The 19,743-nt window shown below is 43.7% G+C and overlaps 1 protein-coding gene across 1 annotated transcript; it reads left to right on the top strand.

Moving 5' to 3' along the window:
* Nucleotides 1–4,879: 4,879 nt before the first annotated feature.
* Nucleotides 4,880–18,469, top strand: LOC118088445 (chitinase-3-like protein 1). The gene is made up of 10 exons (XM_035122109.2): nt 4,880–5,039; nt 5,478–5,510; nt 6,924–7,122; nt 8,227–8,283; nt 10,749–10,899; nt 11,664–11,776; nt 13,120–13,243; nt 14,821–15,003; nt 16,050–16,166; nt 17,872–18,469. Exons 1-10 carry the CDS (start codon nt 5,015–5,017, stop codon nt 18,004–18,006), a joined length of 1,137 nt encoding a protein of 378 aa, XP_034978000.1. The 5' UTR covers nt 4,880–5,014; the 3' UTR covers nt 18,007–18,469.
* The last annotated feature ends 1,274 nt before the right edge of the window (nt 18,470–19,743 follow it).

The following is a 19,743-nucleotide window of genomic DNA, read 5'->3' as shown; positions in this document are numbered from 1 at the left end:
ACATTAAACAAAACAACACTAACGAAACACTAATTGTCACGGTGGCTGGAGAAGGCTACTTCAGAGTAACGACTCTACACAGCTCTGCATTTTATGGTTTTATTGGTGCTAAGTATTTACAGTGCTAATGGCAGTGCTATTTACAGAGACACATCTGTTCAGCTTGAATCAGAACCTCCAAGTGGCTTTTGGCGCGTTTTGCGCCAGCATAATAACTTGGGGAGACCCATCCTCTTCCCCCGACGCCTTTTGCGAAGTTCCGGAGTTGGGGGGACTGGCCTGCCCCCCTTCCTTTCCCCTTCCTGTCCCACCTGGGACGATGGCTCTCTTTCCCTGCCAGAGCCTTGGAACCCACTTCCTGTTTCCCCACTTGAGCTGGAGCTTTCCTTCTTTTCAGCCTCGCTCGGGTCTGGGCTGGAACTCAGGAGGGGAGGGGCTTCGCGATATCCCTTGCCCCCCACACTAATGATAAATAATATTGATTAACCAAATAACATAATAATGAAATAATAATTACAGAGTACAAACAGAAAATTAAGGAGACAAAAATTAAACCCAAATATATATAAATCATAATCAATCATAATAAATAATAAATAAATCATAGATAAATCATATATAAATGTACAGCTATTTTGTATTCATTGTTTCCACTAGGGATGAAATACACATGTGGCACAGAAGAACTGTGATTAGCCTCCCAAAGATGGTTTGATTTCATTTCTGAACCGAAATACAGCCTTGAGTCTGCTTTCATAGCTGCAGGGGAGAAAATACAGGTTTTATTGAGGTGGCATTTCAGTTTTTAAATGCCTATAAATTAATCACAGTTAGGAGCATAGGAAGAAAAAAAAGTTAGCCATCTTAAGTCTGTATAACTAAGATGAAAGGTTAGAAAACAATAGATTCTGTTTGAGTCACTGAGGTCTTCATGGACTCATGAACAGAGAGCAGGTTAAAAAGGAGTCATGATCAGAAAGCTGGCTGTCCTGTCTTGCCAAAGCCACAGGTCCAGTCATCTTCATCATCTCCAAGGATTCGTCTCTCTTGACAATGAACCATCCTTTGCAATGTTTACTTAGACATAAGACCATTCTATTCAATCGTGCTAGCTCCCTTGGATGTTTAAGATTGCAGCTATAATTTTGGAATTCTAAGCAATTGATTCTCATTTCATGTAAGCAATTTAGAGAAAAATTCCCAATTATCAGAGCTGTTGCAAGCACTCAGTATCCATCATCAGTAAGAAGCAATGAAGCATATATACATACAGTTTAACTCGATTCAGATTTATTATTTTACCACTGCGTTTACTGTGTGAATCTACTAAGTCTATTGATATAGACTGCAAGACCTCTTGCTCCTTTATTTACTTAACTAAAAGAAGCAACTATGGATTAATTATTGTCCTGGTCACTTAACCAAGTTCCTCTGCTATTCTTCTTTGATGGATTATTTGTTCATTCATAACTAGCATCATTGGTTTTCTGGTTATAGTTATCCAGCATGGAGTGAGTATTAGGCCCTGTATCCCCCCATGTCTGATGTTGAAACTACAATTACTTCATCTGCAACTACATCATAGGTCAAATCAGTTTCATTCAAAATGATCCCTAAATATGTATATAGGACCAATACTGACTCACTTTTTAAGCTGAGTTCATCTGAAAGGTTCTGACCTAAAAAAATAATAATTCTCAATTGCTGCTAATATTCCCTGAATTAGTTACAGAGTCTTAGAAAGCTGTCTATGAATTAGGAACAACATTTCCTATATCACTTTCACTTCTGCAAAGAGCTTTCACGGTAGGCTAGATTCCACATCAAAAAACAATGCAAAGGTAGACTCTCATACCAACTGTTAATCACTCTGGTACTTGAATTTGCTGAAGTAGGAAAATGTTTAATTACCCAGTAAAACAGCTTCTGTCTGAGAATTTCTACAGCACAGTGCGTACTTGCAAGTCACTTAAAGGGCAAAAGAGTAAAATGAGAGAAAACACAGTTCAGTACACAAATTTCCTTCCTTTCAGAATATTTGATTCTCTTCCCTTACATCTCTTGGTGGCTGGATTAGATCTATGAGAAGGAAGTTTTGAACCCCTTCCAGATGTTGTTGGGCTCCATTTCCCATCAGCTTGTTGGACTGTTAGGATCTTTTTCAAAGATATATCTGGCAATACTCTATCATCTATCTATCTATCTATCTATCATATGGCCTGCTATTAAGGTCCATATTAATTCAATGAAAACAATATATTACCATTCCTATAACAAGAAACTTATTTATCCTGTCATAAAAGGGCCCCTAATTAATACTTTGATCCCAGCATGCACCTGCAAATACAGCACCTTTTAGGAAGTAATTGTACCATATTGCTGGGGTACTGTACAGTTCTGCTACGAATACCAGGAATGATAACAGCACAGGTTGGTCATATATACAGCACATGCCTAGCTCACACATCACAGCAAACCAAAATGGAGCGTAGTCTTCAAAACTATTTGGTGTGCTCTTTTTTGTGATTAGATCCAAGTGTGCTTGATCAGTGCTTTTGGTGTGTTAAGCTGATCAGCACGAGAAATGGATATCTGAATGCTCTATAAATCAATGTGTAACTATAGCCCCAGTTCACTTATTAGTGCTCAAATGTTCAATCCATGCAAGTGTGGGTGCTTCTTACACCTAGAGACACCCCTGCCACTGCACTCTCTCCCCCGCCCCCAGCTTTGACCTTGAACTCCATGATGTGTTATGGGTTTGTGCCTGGATTTAGTAAAAGTTTGATTGAATAAAGGTTTGGTTAAACTTTGCCAAACAGAGAATCCCCTGGATTTAGTTATGCTAACAAGCCAAGCCAGCTCAGGAGAGCTAGCTGGATGGTCCCCTAGCAAGGAAACCACCAGAGGGCAAGACAGCCAGGCAAAGAGTAGTGGGACTCCTCCTATGCTGGGTGCTAGTGGGCAGAAGCAAAGGCCAGGTTTAGGGTTTCAGCTTTGAATGAAGCAGGCTGTGAGGAGGTCCTTGGAGTCAGTTAGCAGCAAGAAGGAGAAGGAGGGGCAAAACTCCATGTGAGCTGAGGCTGACAGGCTGGGACTAAGAGACACAGAGGGTGGCTTTTTGCTGTTCTTTGAATCCAATGCTGCCCTTAAGCAGGGCCGGTGCGTCCATTTAGGCAGACTAGGAAATTGCCTAGGGCGCGAAAATGGAGGGGGTGCTGGCGAGCCTGCCCCGCAAAACCCCCGCGCCACCGCCGCCCTCCCAAGGCGCTTGCTCGCGCTCCTCCCGCCCATGGAGGGGACGCCGCAAGCTTCTCAGCGGCTGCAGCGAGCGAACGGTGGCGGTGGCAGTGCCCGTAGCTGAAGGCTTCAGCTACAGGTGCTGGCGCTGCCGCCACCGCTCACTTGCCGCTGCCGCCGGGGAGCCCCCAGTGTCCCCTCCACAGGCAGGAGGAGTGCGAGCCAAAAGGAGAGCTCAGCGCCCTCCCGCCTATGGAGGGGACGCCGAGAGCTCCCCAGCGGCGGTGGCTGCAGCGAGCCAGCGGCGGCAGTAGCGGCGGCAAGCGCCCGCAGCCGAAGCCTTCAGCTATGGGCGCTGCCACCGCCACCCGCCCACCCGCTCACCGAGGAGCTCACAGCGTCCCCTCCATAGGTGGGAGGAGCGCGAGCCAAAAGGAGAGCTCAGCGCCCTCCCACCTATGGAGGGGACGCTGAGAGCCCCCCAGCAGTGGCTGCAGCGAGCGAGCGGCGACGGTAGCGGTGGCAGGCGCCCGCAGCCAAAGCCTTCAGCTATGGGTGCTGCTGCTGCCGCCGCCGCCCGCCCGCTCACCGAGGAGCTCACAGCCTCCCCTCCTTAGGCGGGAGGAGCGTGAGCCAAAAGGAGAGCTATGGAGGGGACGCTATGAGCTCCCCAGCGGCTGCAGTGAGCAAGCGGTGGCAGCGCCCGCAGCTGAAGCCTTCAGCTATGGGCGCTGCTGCCGCCGCCGCTCACTCGCTGCAGCCGCCGCTGAGGAGCTCAAAGCGTCCCCTCCACAGGCGGGAGGGCGCCAAGCTCCCCCCTTGGCCCGCGCTCCTCCCGCCAATGGAGGGGACGCAGGGGCATCAGCGGTGTTGTGCGTGTGTCATGACGCATGCGCGGGGGGGGGCGCCAGAAGGTGTTTTTGCCTAGGGTGCAAAAAGCCCTAGTACCGGCCCTGCCCTTAAGAGGGAAGCCAGGATGCTCTGCAATCCCTCCAACTAGGTGCAGGTTGTATATATGTAAAACAAAACACCAACAAAGCCATATATCATAAATACATCACAGTCTTTGCTGTGCCCAATTTCGGAAGGAAACACAAACCCCTGGAATCTCACATCATTCGGAGATAGGGGGGCATCTAACACTATGTTAGCCACAGACATTTGCAAAGGGGAAAGCTTCGTGTGTACAGTTGTGTATGCAAAGGCTTCCACACAATTTGGAACCCATCACCTGAACACCTTCATACATGTAGCTAAACAATGTATAGCACACATGTGTCCCCTTTGCTGATGCCCATGTCAACATGCAGGTGTCAGGGGCATGGTTGGTCCGGCGAGTGGTGGCAGTGGAACTAGCTGGCACAGTCCACTTTCCACCCACACGTTGATTGAACATGTGAACTGTAACAAGCGAACAGGGCTGTAGTATTTTGGATAAACCTGGTCCCATATCAAGATTTAAAATGTGCTAATCAAGCAATCTGGAACAGATAGGAAAGGATATTAAACTTGTTTTGTTTGGTTTCCCCATTATGTCAGCTTCAACCAGAAAAATAAAAATTCCACAGTCCTGATTGCAACACTTCCTGGCTAGACAATTGCACAATCATTCCAGGAACAGAAATGTGGTCATTTCACTCAAGTGTGTGAAAGCCACACACTTGTTACATGCTTTCACTTCCTTTTCTAATCGTATTTTTAAAAGGTTGGGAGCAGCAGTGTGGAAGCACAATTGTAAAGAAAGCAGCGTTGTCATTGTGATACAGCAGCCAGGATGGGTCAGGCTTCCGTGTGGGCTGGTGAGTTTGGCAATGTGATTGAAGATTAGGATAGGAGACTATCCTGGGCTTTCTCCAGCTGGAGTTCCAAGGATTTGCTTTGGCAGGACAACAGTGACCCATTGCGTGTTGTTGATGTTGCTAATTGGGTACAAGATATGGAGAGGGTAACTGAATGCTATTTTGAACGTTTATTGTTATGTACCTTTTAAATTTTCATGGGCAATACAGGAAAAAAACCCATATCCCTGTGGGGGGAAATACCATGTAACTAACCATCTAAACAAGTTTGAAATCCCTCTCTGCCTAGGGTAATCATGCTCATTGATTTGAGTAGTTTTATTAATCCAAGTGCATGACTTTGAACATTCAAGAATTTGAAATAGGTAGTGATCATATGGCATTTATAGCAGGTCTAGTCTTGTCATAATATGATTTTATCCTCTTGACTTTTTGCAGTAAGCATCACTGCGCTGATTTTTCTGCAGTCCGGTAAGTTATTTTTTCCTCCTTTCTTGGCTTTTGGAAATCACTCTGGGGTTGGAAATTCCTTGTGTCAGTCTCTACTAGGGTTCTAATATGCTCACATTCCCTCATTTCAATCATTCTACAAGAGTTGGTAATGAGGGAAGCTCTCCATGATGGGGCTTTGGCCACTGAACAGGCATCCTAGGATGTCTGAAAGTGCCCCAACACTTCCCCCCTCCCCTGGAAGGGTATAGAATCAAAGGTATAGAACACGCATGTCCAGCAGGTAGATCGTGATCTACTGGTAGATCACTGGATGTCTGTGGTAGATCACTGGTAGATCACTGGCTCCCCCCAAAGAAGCTCAACAACTTTGGGTCCCCTAAAAATGCTCAACATTTTAGCCCTCACCCCCCCAAAAACAGGGCATTCCTCCAACCTCAGAAAAGCTCAACAACTCTGACCTGAACCCCTAAAAACAGGGCTTTCCTCCTCCCTAATAAAAGCTTAGCAACTTTGACATGAACCCCCCAAAAGGGGGTAGATCACTGCCAGTTTTTATTTGTCTAACCGTGTGCCCAGACTGTCATTAATTATGGGTGGGATTCAAGCGCATTCAGACAAATGCAAGTTGCACAATTAAAGTTGGTTTGGTGCACTGACTCTACCTCAAAAAGGGACTCTCTGTGAAAGGGAAATTCCCCGAAGATCGTGAGATAACAACTGCTTGATGCAATATCATATAATATCCCTGCAAACAAATCAGTATGGATGCTCAAGGAAGAGCTGACATCCTCTAACCTCCCCACAAACTTTATGCAAACAAATCAGGACCAGAGGCGGTTTTGGGGTGGTGTGACCAGGTCAGTGGCACTGCAGGGAGTGCCACAACAATGCTGTAGAATGGAGAGTGAGAGGTGGGGAGCACTGAATTTTAGCGTCACACGGGGTGCTGCTGAGATTTGAGAACCTAATGTCCACCACTGTCAGGGTGAATGAAAAGGTCATCTTGAAGTATGGATGTTGGAGAATTCTGGTGGAAATGCCAGTGGAAACTGCTGGTGTTTGCTTGTTCATCCAATGCCCAGAACAGAATCGATTTACCGGTTGTGAACAGAATCAGTATTCACTGTTGTCTTCAGTCTGCAAACAATACATAACTGATTACTCTCCACCCCAGTTTGTATTGCACTGCCTTTGCATTGAGTTGAATGGTATGGACAATGTAATTAATGATGTGGAATTCCACCACAGTAGACAGCAAGACAAATAATGTAAGTTTCATCAGAAGAAGCCCAAGAACAGAGGAATGGAAGGAGCCCTGCATGCAATGGACACAGTTGGCAGCGGAAAGCGATGCTTTCTTACATCTCTATCTGGAAGGGAACTAACTCCTTTTTTTTAAAAAAAAAAAATCTCTCCTAATTATCTTAACAGTGTCTACCTCTAAGCTGGTTTGCTATTTTACCAGCTGGTCCCAGTACCGGGAAACTTCAGGGCGTTTTGTCGCTGATCAGATTGATCCAAATCTCTGCACCCATGTCATTTATGCTTTCGCCAATATAAGTGGCAACCGGCTCGTTCCCGGTGAATGGAATGATGCCACTACGTATGGGACTCTCAATCAACTTAAAAGGTAGGTAACATAAGAAGGCACAAACAAAACATGAAACACAAAGGGGAGCCTACCTCCACAGCATCCTCTATTGTTGATACAGCCCACACTGGGCCTTGGGTCAAACTACGTATGGGATTAAGATGGAACTTAACCTCATATGTATGTTTTACAATAATAAATAGTCACCGGGGAAGGTGATCAGGAACATGATGGTGTGTGCTTGGGCAAGGCTTGTTTAACCCTTCCCCTCCACCATGGTCCCAGTGATAATCAACCTCTGATTTTGTATCTAAAATGAAGCTCTTATTGGAGCCAATGGGAACTTTCATCCTCAAAAATGAAAGCTTTGGGGCAGTTTTTGGTATAACCATGGCATGTAGGTTATATCATATCCACCATGATTCCAGTCCTGATTGCCTCCCCAGCAGTAGCTAGTGTTCACTGTTTTCAGAAGGGTAAAACCCAAGTGTTATGTAGTGTAGCATGCAGTGTGGACCCCCAGACTCTATCTCTTGCAAGACACCAAGTGCCTTTGACTGTTTCCTCAGTGCAAGCCACTGCACTTTCCACCAACAATGGAACCAGTAATGCTGATAATTAAACCACTGTGGAAGGAGAGGCCTCATTTTCTTAACTAACTTCACAGGTTGATGGGTATTTGGGGTTCAAATATCACATTATGTTGAGTTGTATTATTCTTAAACTTTTTTTTAAAGCAAAAACCTCGAAGCAGCCTCTGGCAGGTTGTTTCTGAGCAGAAGAAGAGTGTATCAAGGGACACAACTTTACTCTAACCTCTCCAGCTGTTCATCAGCTGAAACAATTATTTAAAGTACTCATCACTGCTTTGGCAGTACTAAATAAGGGATAGTGAAAAATATGCTACTTCCAAGTGTATCAAATGCTCTGATTATTCCATACAGCCTATTACTCAGAATGCTTGGCCTAGGGCCAGTCTCCCCTCCCCCTCTGCACAATCCAGAGAAAATTAATTAACTGTGCACATGTAACACTCTGGATGACGTTCTACGCCATAAAAATCCCAAAGTTGACTTCTGTCTTGCTGAAATCTTTTTTAAAAAATATCCTAATCTTTTCTTTATTCGCTCTTTTCTTCTTTAGAAATCGCAACTTAAAGACCCTTCTCTCGGTTGGTGGAGCTCTCATGGGACCTCAACCGTAAGTCTAGAGCTATCTGTTAACAGTTGTACTTTGGATCCCAAACGCCTTGCAAGTTGAATGTTTTGGCTCCCGAAAGCAGCAAACACAGAAGTGAGTGCTCCGGTTTGCAAACGTTCTTTGGAACCTGAGCATTGGACACAACTTCTGCAGCTTCCAATTGGCTGCAGGAGCTTCCTGCAGCCAATTGGAAGCTGCGCCTTGGTTTCTGAACATTTTGGAAGTCGAACAGACTTCTGGAACAGATTCCATTCAACTTCTGAGGTACCACTGTACTTAATTTTTTGCTTTTGCCAGTAAAAATCATAAGTGAAAAAAGTCAAAGGTTTCTCTTCCAAAGTGGACTGTCCTTTCAGTATAGCAATTTTTATTGGGCTCACAGTGTGTGGAAAAGAGTTAATTATCCCACTTGCCATGCACCACAGTCTCAATCCTAATTGTGTGCACATCTGATGAAGTGTGCATGCACACGAAAGCTCATACCAAAATAAAAACTTAGTTGGTCTTTAAGGTGCTACTGAAGGATTTTTTAAATTTTGTTTCGACTCAGACCAACACGGCTACCTACCTGTAACACACAGCTGCTGTTTTTTGATTTGCTTTTTTTATAAAAAAAAAAACCACACACAACAACAACAACAATGGCAAACTACTGTATTTAATGAAACATGTAGTTTGGCCCTTACTCAAGGTAGGTTATTATGTTGTGCTGATCTTTTCTAAACATACACACACCCCTCACACATGTTTTTAAAAGAACATCTGGAAAATATTGAACTTAACCCACCTCCTACTAGATTCCCAACTCCTGTTTCTTAGTTACTTTCAGAGTAGCTTCTCCTCTCCAACATGCAGATAACTGTCAATGTGAGCTGTGACCTTCATGCAAACTGTTACTGGTTGTTCAGTGTTTCTCTCTCAGAATGCAATCAGACATTGACATGGAGGCTTCAGATCATATGGGCAATTACCAGAATTGTGGAGCTGAATATATGAACCCAACATCAAGAGTAAAAATCTTGCATAGGGCGTTCACAAGTACAGAATCCCCCTTGCTCCAAAAGTTGGCCTTCCTACTCATAGAGGGCTATAAACACACCAAAGGTGATGTACTTCGGGGGGCGGGGTGGGCGGGTGAGGTTTGGCAGCAAGCATGTGCCATACCAACTGAAAGCCTGAATTGGGCAAGAGTCCATCTTTCAAACTCTTCCATATCTTCAATTAATACAAAATCTCTTGTGTTCATTTCTGGTGCCATGTTTTGTTATTGCCTTACTTTTGTGAGGACAGGTGCTTCATAAACCAATATATTGTGTGTAAAGTAATCATTGAGCTATGGACTGGTTGCTCTTTCCAAGTCTCCCGGATCACTCTGCCTGGCCCCAAGTGGCGATTCATTATTCTAGCTCTATTTTGAACTCTCAGTGAATACTAATATTTAAAAGTATACGCTCCCATCAGGGGGGTTGACACCTTGCTGTATCTCTGAGCATGCCTGGTGATGGTCAGAGTCTGGCTATTTCCACATTTCTCCCTGCCTCACTGTGAGACAACCTACTGCTTCTTGACACCTCCAGTGGGAGGGTGAGCATGGGCAAACCCTGCTGTATAAAGATGCACAGTGAACCATTCTTCTCTTGGATTTTAGATTACAGTTCATCTCAGCAAGTGGGACCTGCAACAAAATGTGTATCTTCTTTCTTTAACAAGAGTGCTGCTTTCCAGCGCTCCAGCCAGTCAAGCCCTCCGATATATACTATGAACTGCAAAAGGACCAACACAGGCCAATTCACCTTTCCAGTTTGCTTTCTTGTTTTTCTTTTCCAACTGAAAAACATTCTGTGGTCCATAGTCATCACCAGGGCTGTCTTTAGCATATGCGCTGCCGGGATCCAAAGATCCGCCCAGCACCCCCAAATTAACTTTTATTGAGCTTTTTGGGGAGGGGGAAAGCCAAAGTTGCTGACCTTTTTTAAGGGGGGAAATGACTTACCTGTAACAATGACGCAGCGGAATAAACTGCTTTTGTTTCCTGACTCGCCGGAGTATTTGATGCTACGGAGTAACAGAGCGACAGAGGCTTTTCACTGCTGACGATCAAGAGGGAACGGTATACAGGAGGTATACATTTGGTGCCCCCCGGAATTCGGCGCCCAGGTGCCCCGCACCCCTTGCACCCCTGGGTAAAGACAGCCCTGGTCATCAACAATTTTTCCAACCCTTCTATTGGCTCCCTTTTGTTTTCCAGTGGTCCATTTCTGTTGGCATGGTGTACTGAGTTTTCTGATGGAGGGAGTGATACTTTCAATATGAATACTTCCCTGCCAGTGGAAACTTTTTTCCAGTTATTGTGGAATACTTCAACCACCTACTGTAAAAAAAAGGGGGGGGCCTTCATTTTATTTCTATGAACAATACAAAGTCATCAAGAATCCCTCTACGTTTTTGTCTCCTGTCTGTAATAGCTTTAGAAGAATAACTGCATCTCCTGCCACCCGCTCAGAATTTGTGATGTCTGTGTTGCAGTTGCTTCGGACAAATAACTTTGATGGCTTTGACCTTTCTTGGCCCTTAGCAGAAACGTCTGATAAAAGCCGTTTGACTAACCTGGTTAAGGTACATCAAAATACAAATCATCTTTATGCAAAGAAATGGATTCAAAAGACAGTGACGGGAAGGAATTACAAATAATAACTTATTATTTCTGTTCTGACTATGTCTTTGTTTTGTTTTTGCTCCACCTACTTTCTCTGCAAAGCCCCGCTCTTTACCACTGAATTGGCACAAACAGCAATCTAGAGAAAAAACAAAATGCCATTTGCTTCAATTCAGCTTTACAGATCAGGTTTTTCTGGGGGAAGATGTGGGGCAAAGGGGGGAACACTTGGATACAGAATGGGAAAGTGTGGACCTGTGGGGTAGAAGATAACTGTAGATAAGCCCTCAGCATACCGGTAGCTGCCAAGTTTCCCCTTTTCTCGCGAGGAAGCCTATTCAGCATAATGGAAAATCCCTTTAAAAAAGGGATAACTTGGCAGCTATGGCCCTCAGATGTTTGAGGAGTGGCAGGCCAGGAGAGAGGTTTCTCTGTGGTAGCCCCCAAATTGTAAAACTCCCTCCCTACACAAGTGAATTTAACAACTTCATTATTCAGCTGAGAAGGCACCTCTTTGCTTTTGACATGCAAAAATTATTTTTGTGACCTACTTGAAAACTAGCAATTAACCTAATTGGTGTGTGTGTGTGTGTGTGTGTGTGTGTGTGTGTGTGTGTGTGGTTATTCTGTTTTAATAACAAAAATGCCCTGGAATTTTATAGTGAAGGAGGGGTAAAGATTTACAGTAGTAGAAGCTGCATTAATCCTCCTCATCACCCATTAGGATCTGTCTGCAGCATTTCGGAGGCGGGGTCAGAAAAGACTCTTACTGAGTGTTGCAATACCTGCTGGAAGGGAAGCCATTGACAAAGGTTATGATATTCAGACAATCTCACAGTAAGTACTTTAAAAAAAATCTACATTAAACAGCATACTGGCTGGGGCAATTACAGTAAGCAAGCAGTACATTTATTTAGTTCCAGTTTAAATGGTTCAGGCAAGCAAAGAGATGCCATGATGATGATTTGGGGCTTAACTTGCTTTGTGTACTCTGAGAAGGGTGGTATACAATTTCAATAAATAACAGTAATTTACTTTCATAAATCATATTTATTAAGTTTTCCAATTTAACAATCCAGTAAAAACCACATTAAATCATTCCAAATTATAATACAACAAAACAGCCAAATAATCATGCCAAATTATAAATCTTTGGGTGACTTCCCATGCTCTGGAGTTCAGGGAGTGATGATCTAATGTTATTACTGCATTCCTTAATTAGTCAGATAGTCCCGATAAACATTTCCAATGTTGATCCTTTGTTTATTTTTAACAGCCTCTGAGTTCGTTTAGACAAGTGGGTTAGTTCTTTGTAAATCTGTGTGAAATATTGTCCTGTAATCTAACACTCTCATCCACTTTCACTTTCTGCATTTCTTACTGCGTCACAGCCGAGACCGGAGGACATGTCGCCTTTTCACCATTAGCGCTGGGCAGATATCTAAAATTCCCTCCTGTAATCTTTTCCCAGCTGCTAACGAGTTGATGTTTCTGTAAAAAATGCCGCAGCTCCCATCATAAATTCTTTTTATCATTCAGTTAAAGGTCTTTGCCAGAATCATAGTCCAAATTTCACACAGTCAATTTTGTAGTTAAACCATAACAATGACGATAGCAAGATACTCTTTCAGTCCCACTTGCTTATTTCACTTGCTGAAAGATGGATTTGCTAAATAAAACAGCAAATGCAAAATATATCAAAAGGAAGTAATGGAGGCTCACCTCCCCAACATACTGTAGTTGCAATGGAAGTCCTTCTCCAGGTTGAATCCTTGGCACCCAGTGGCTGAATCAGTTAGCAGAGTACTTTATCTCCCCTACTTCAGAGCATGCCTGCTAATTAAGCCCAAACTTTATCTTAAAAACAGGTGTCCGGTGCTCATGGCAACAGCTTTGGAGAGTTGCCAAGAAGTGTGGTGCAATGCACCCAGTGCCCCCTGCCCCCCACATTAAATAACAGTAATTTAAAATCCTCAACATAAAGTGCCTTTTTTCAGTTGTAAGGTAGAGGTGAGACCAAAAAATGTCAGCTCACAGTTTTGCTCCAAAATGGTAACTACAAATAGATTTCCGTTCTGGAAGGCTAGTGTGGATGACGTTTATTAAACCTAACAGGAACTGAAGATAACTGTAGTTGTTCCCCAAGGGTCTCGGGTGACCACTTGTTCTTCTTTCTCTAGATCTGTTGATTTCATTAACTTCCTGAGCTTTGATTTTCACGGCGCCTGGGAAACTTTCACGGGCCATTTAAGCCCCCTTCAGAAGAGCAGAGCTGACAGTGGATCTGCATCCTACTACAATGTTGTAAGGACTTTGTTAAATATTTCAAAGGGCTTTTCCATAAGCTTTTTCTTTCTTTCTTTTTTAAGCCACACGTTTTCCTTACTGTAGTGATAGTAAAGCGAGCCTGGTGGACAAGGTTCTGAACCAAATATCAGCGGTAGAGCTCTGATTACTTTGCCCCCTCCATCCATTGAATTAATGATCGGCACAAGATAGATTCACCACTACCCCCATTAAACAGATGATTAACTCAAGCAGATGGATAGGGGACAGATTTCCCAAATAAAGCAGCCTGGTATTAAAACAGCCTGGTATTCAGGATCCTGCCTTTTTCCAAGGCACATGTAGCCCATAGATACATTGTGCAACAGATCCGCAACATATGCTGAACAGCCAGGTCTAGGAATCAGAAATGTGGCCTGTTCAGCATGGGGGAGAACCTCACTTGAAGGAAACATTTCATAGCTTAAGGACTACTCCTTGATCCAGCATTGTCTTTGGAGGTCTAAATGACATCAGTGGTTCAAAGTGTCCTTTTCCAGCTATGTCTGGTAAGCTATGGCCATTTCTGGATCATAAGAGCCCCGACACAGTGATCGATGCTCTGGTAACCTCTTGGTAGATTACTGTAATATGGTCTTCATGGGGCTACCCTTGAAGATAGTTTGGAAGCTCAAGCTAAGGGAAAACACAGCTGCTAGAATCTTGAGTGGTTCAGTCAGGTTCTTCTTACTCTGTCAATTGGTGAAGCTTGAAGAGAGGGCCTGTTCTGTGATAACACATTGGTTCTCCCTCAAAGTGTGGTTGGTGCCACCAGTGCTTCCTTTTCAGCAGTGGCTAAAAGCACACTTCTTCAGCCAAGCTTTTGCTGGGAATACTTTACTTGGTCACGTAGAAACTGATCATGGTGCTGCATTACGTTTTGGGTCAGGGATGGGCAGGAGCATGAGGGTTGAGGGAATGTGTGGGCAGAGGAGGCAAGCAGGGAGGAGGAAGATCCAGGGGAAGGGATCTGTGGGGAGCTGGAGGAGGTCTTGGAAGCTGAAGAGCCTGTGATGGGTCCAGAGAGAGTGGAGCCTTTGGAATCGCCTCCATCCTTCCCTGCCACTGTCTCCATACACAAGGAGGGACTTGAAGTGACAGGAGACGCTGGAGCTGTCATTGAGGAGAAGCCATTGGGTGCTTGTGTCAGCCATGTCGGACAAGGGCATTTAAGAAAGCAGGAAGAGGCGTGGCTATGCTGTTGCTCAAATGTCCAAGAGGGAGCACAGGTCTGCAGAGATAGATTGCCTAGAGAGCTAGTTAGCGGGGAGTGGTGTGTATATCCCTTGCAACTTAGGAGCTGGCATAACTGAGGGCTTTGCAAATAAATAAATAAATAACATCATCATAGGTCTGGGTATGTGCAGGACATGTTGTCATTTTGTATATTTTATCTGAGTTGTTAATTGTTTTAATGGTGTGTTATGTTGTTAACCACACCGGGACCATGAATGAAGGCTGGGATAGAAATTGAAATAATAAATAAATAAGTTTAGAACTAACATTCAGTGTCCTTCCTAATATATGCAGTAACTAGTCTACTCTTCCTTCTTCAGGACTACGCTGTGAAGTATCTACGCAGCAGAGGTGCCCCAGCTCAGAAGATCATCATGGGAATCCCCACTTATGGCCGGTCTTATACCCTTTCTTCCAAGCAGACTGGAGTTGAAGCCCCAGCATCTGGTGCTGGGACACCTGGTCCTTTCACTAAAGAACCCGGGATACTGGCCTATTATGAGGTAGGGAGGATTTCATTTCAGTTCCCATTTAGCCTATGGAAACCCCAATTCCCTTCTGTCTCGTCAATCTCAAGGAGTTGGATTCAAATCAGAATTAGGATGGGAAGAAGACAGGAGAAATTTAAGATGAGGTTATCTCATGCTCTGTCTTAGAAATGGTACATAATTAGGTATGTGTGGCTCATAGACAACCCAGACATCACATAGGGGGTGTGTGGAAAGAGAGGAAGAGAGGGAGAGGGAGAGGGAGGGAGAGAATGTCATGCAATCCAAGCATTTCCCCACTCCCATACCCTCCGAGTGTCCAAGGACCAACCCAGAATTATGAAAGCCACCCTAGCTTCTGATTTGATCCCAGAATGTCCCTATTTTCCCCACCCATGCTGCCACCGCTGAGCTCAAGGAGGAGCTAACACTTGTCCTGAGCATCAGTGGCAATGAGGGAGCATCTCATGGCCTCTCCATGGCTGCCGCTGCCTACCTCCTCCCTTGGGCAGCTCATAGCTGCTGTTAGAGAGCAGGTGAGGAGGAGAAGCTGCTGCTGCCGAGGGCCAGGCCCACATGAGATGCTGGCTCTGAGGAAAAAGGGGGAAGCGGAGCAGAGAGCAAAGAGTAGTTTTTTTCAAAAACATGTGTTGTGGTCAAACTTTCACCTACTTTTTATAACTGCATATAGCTCACATATATTATTATAGTGTCATGAGTGCTGTGGAAACATTGTGGAAAGAGGATAAATGGGAGGACCTTGGAGAACTAACCTGGCGGAAGGTCTTAGCAGGTTGGTAGGTGGAGATCTGGACAAAAGGGAAGGGTCTAGAGGCCTATTAGAGGAGAGACCCACTTCTATGAGATCAGACTCCCCAAGCAATACGTCACCAGCTGTGGAGCTGACTCCAGCACTTTCCATTGTCGGTGAAAAGCCTCTCCATCATTGACAGGCAAAAGGGAGATGTCAGGACAAAATGGTGGCCGGTCCTGTCCTGCAGTAATAGACAATCTCCTGACATCGACATTCATGTTTATGGCTTTCGATTTATTCCTGTCAGATCTGTGGCTTTAATTCCGGTGCCAAGAAGGAATGGATTCAGGAACAAAAAGTCCCCTACTCCTATAAAGGGAACCAGTGGGTTGGATATGAAGATGTGACAAGTGTTCGGACCAAGGTAAATACTGGCAAATGTCTATTCCCTTTGTCCATTAAGTTGCATGATCTACAGGTATTGGTAAGGAAAGTTATGAAATTGTGTGAGGATAGGTCCTTTTATTCTTCAAATAGGCCATAGTGGCTGAGCACCTGAATGTCATATAGAGAGATGCTACCATTCAATTTCATTTAGAGGGCAAATCTTGTTTCCATCAAAGATGTACATCAGGATAAGAGCTGGATGATCTCAGCTGCCTACACAAACCATACCGGTATCTACATGAACAAGCAAATTTAGTGGCAAGAAACAGAATAAAAGAAAAACTGACGGACAGTACAGATGGCCCTCCCACTTATGTATAATCTATTCGGTAACCATTCAATAATTCAATTCAAACACAGAAATGGGAGGAGAGCGCTGGAGAGCACTTGTGGTTCACAAGGAGACCCTTTCCAGAGCCCAAAGATGATATCAGTGAGGGAGGAGGAAGCCCCAAACAGACTGGAGGCACAGCAGGGCTTTGTTTAGGCTGCTGAGCCTCCCCACCTAGCAGCTGATATATGGGGTAGTGCAGCAGCAGCAGCAGCAGCAGCAGCAGCAGCAGCCACTTTTCCAATCTCCTGCCAGCCCCAGAGTTTCAATTCTAGTTGTAGGTATTTTTGGATACAGTATTTTTGGTATGGGTGAAGAGAGAGCAGCAGAGAGGGTGTTTAAAAGGTATTGAGAGGGTACTCTCCACTTTACGAGATTTCATTTGTGCACATGGGGCTCTGGAACGTAGCTCCTGCATAAGTGGGGGCCTGCCTGTACAGGTTTTTACAAAGATTTGACTACTGGCTTGGTTTCAATCTAATTTTCTATTTCACTGGGCAATGATACTCAAACTAGGTGGCAAGCCATTGTACAAAGCTGTGTGGCTGCTAGGTACGAGATTGTAGCTTGGGTTGCTATACGGCTAAGGAATGTGCAGGCCTGCTCACAATTCTGTTCTCTTATCAGGCTGCCAACATCAGAGAATACAGAGGTGCATAAAAAAAATATCCCAGCAGAATATCATTTTGCTGCTTTACATCTATGAGCTGTCACAGAATACATGTGTGCATTTTGGGATCATATGGGAATTTGTTGTGCAATGATGCTGTTAATGCTCTGTGCTGTGAGTGTGGATGCATGTGCATTTGAATGCCATGTGGGAATCCAGCCCTAACAGAAGACCTATAGAGGTGGCTGATACCATCCTGGAAGATATGTTTGTCAAAGATGTGCATGTGTGGTATGATGGCCTTCCAGCTGCTTGACAGACAGATGTGTCTATATTGAAGAAATGACAGCAGTAGCCTGTTTTACACATCTGCACCACAGCATAGACTAAGACGCTCCCACAGCCCAGTTTGCACACCATGGTAAACCATAATTAATGGTTTGCTGTGGGTTGCTTTGTTCTTTTCTGCTTTGAGTATGGAGAACACAAAGTACTACAGACTGGTTTGGATGTAATGTTAAGAAAGGGGGTGATTTGTTTTTTCCCCAAGCTAGCAAGATGGAACAAAGCAGCTGTGTTTGGTTCATGCATGTAAGTCATGTTGTATGGTGTGCCATGATGTGTGAACAAAATCCATGTGTGGTATGCAAAAGTTTTACATAAAATTTTACATTTGATATGAAATTTGTTTTTGGTTTCTTAATTATTATTTTTCTTCCTTTCTTTTTTAATCTTCCTTAGGTTCAATACATGAAGGATAATCAATTGGGAGGTATTATGGTTTGGACACTTGAGCAGGATGATTTTTCAGGTTCCTTCTGCAACCAAGGAAAATACCCACTAGTTGGTGCTATTAAGAAAGCACTGGGTAAATAAGCTCCAGTTTTTGCAAAAAGATAATCTTGACTATCAGGAGAACTGTGTGAAGGCTTATCTGTTTCTTCTAGACATGAATGCAGATGATCCATTTACTATGTGGGAAATGTCAGGAAGTTTATTTGGTTGTTAAATGCATGCTAAAGTGCTATAATGTAGACGTCCATAGCAAGTTTTCTATTATTCCATTGTTAATGTTACTTCCAAATTTGCTGTACTGCTATGAAGTGAAGACATCTCCACATCCCACTCTGTGCTTCTGCAGTCTTTCATCACTCTGTGCTTCTGCAGTCTTTCATCACTTCGTCCCTGGACGAAGGGTGTATGACATTACTAGTTAATTCTATTCTTAGCTGTCTTAAAAATGAACTCACCGTTGTAATGGTGGTGCTTTCATTGCTTTCCAAATATATAAATAATGCATTCAATAAAAAACTCTCCTGTCTTTTTTCAGGGAAAGCTTTCTTTTCTTATCCCGCAAAATAGTTATCTTGGAAATTGTGTTTGTGCGTGTATGTCTTGTAATGATGTATTGGGTGAGGAGGTGTGGCATACAGATTCATAAAATCATAGAGTTGGAAGGGACCATGAGGATCTGCTCCAAACCTTTGCAATGCAGGAATATGCAGCTGTTCCTTATGGGGATCGAACCTGCAACCTTGGCATTATCAGAACAACACTCTAACCAAATGAGCTATCAAAGTTGTGCCATTAATCTGATTTAAAATATGTTCAATGTGTAAATGTAATTTATTTCCCCCTACAATTTTTTTTAAAAAAAAACACACTCACAAACAAGCATTTTGCACACATATTTGTATTCAACTGGTATTTACTCAGAGTAGATCCACTGAAATTAAGCAACCTGAGTCATATCTATTAATTTCAATGGATCTATTCTGAGTAAAATCCAGTTGAATACCACCCATGGAGGCTGAAATTGCCTCTCAGGTCCTTTCCACACAATCAAGCAAAATCATTTGCACAAAACACCTGCAGGACTTAATCTATTGCAAATGTGCCACATTTGCATTTAGGTAAGTGTGCATAACATTGCAACCATGCCACACAGTGCTATTTTTGTTACCAAGAAGGACAGCACCATACCAAGAGGACAACACCATACATTTCAGGCACATTTTACCGCAACGAAACCTGGGAATTGTAGTTTATATTTCCCAGGTTTCTTGGGGACAGGGTTGCTTTAGATGTACTTTAAGTCTATGTGCATGCAACCTCTCTCCCAAGTATGCAATCTGGATGAGAGAATTTGTTGCTATCTTCAGTATTCAACTGCAGTCAAGTGCAGTTCTGTATCCAGACATTTGTTAAGGGTTTAAGCAATTATCATTATAATTTGTCCAATCCCTATTTATGTTCTCTGTACAAGTTGGGGTTATTTCAGCACTATGCCAATTACCAAAACTTGCCAAGGTCCTAAATAACATTATATCTTATCTTAATTTTCCCCCAGTAAATGTTTTTATTCCAAGGACAAATGCTTAATGTTATGTTTGCTTTCTAAGGTGTGATTCCTTCAAAGGCCCTGGTCAATTCCATTTGCCTCTTTCTTTCAAGGCAGAGATGGGGAGCCTGTAGTCTTGCAGATATTGCGGGATTGCAGCTCCCATCATCCTTAATCACTGGACATGCTGACTGGGGCTGGTGTGAACTGGAAGTCAACAACATCTGGAGGATCACATTTTCATAGAATCATAAAATCATAGAATCATAGAG

This window comes from Zootoca vivipara, chromosome 7, assembly GCF_963506605.1.
Source record: "Zootoca vivipara chromosome 7, rZooViv1.1, whole genome shotgun sequence".
NCBI classification, from domain to species: Eukaryota; Metazoa; Chordata; class Lepidosauria; order Squamata; family Lacertidae; genus Zootoca; species Zootoca vivipara.
Note: the sequence above shows the minus strand (reverse complement) of the source record. Positions and strands in the feature narration are given on the sequence as shown.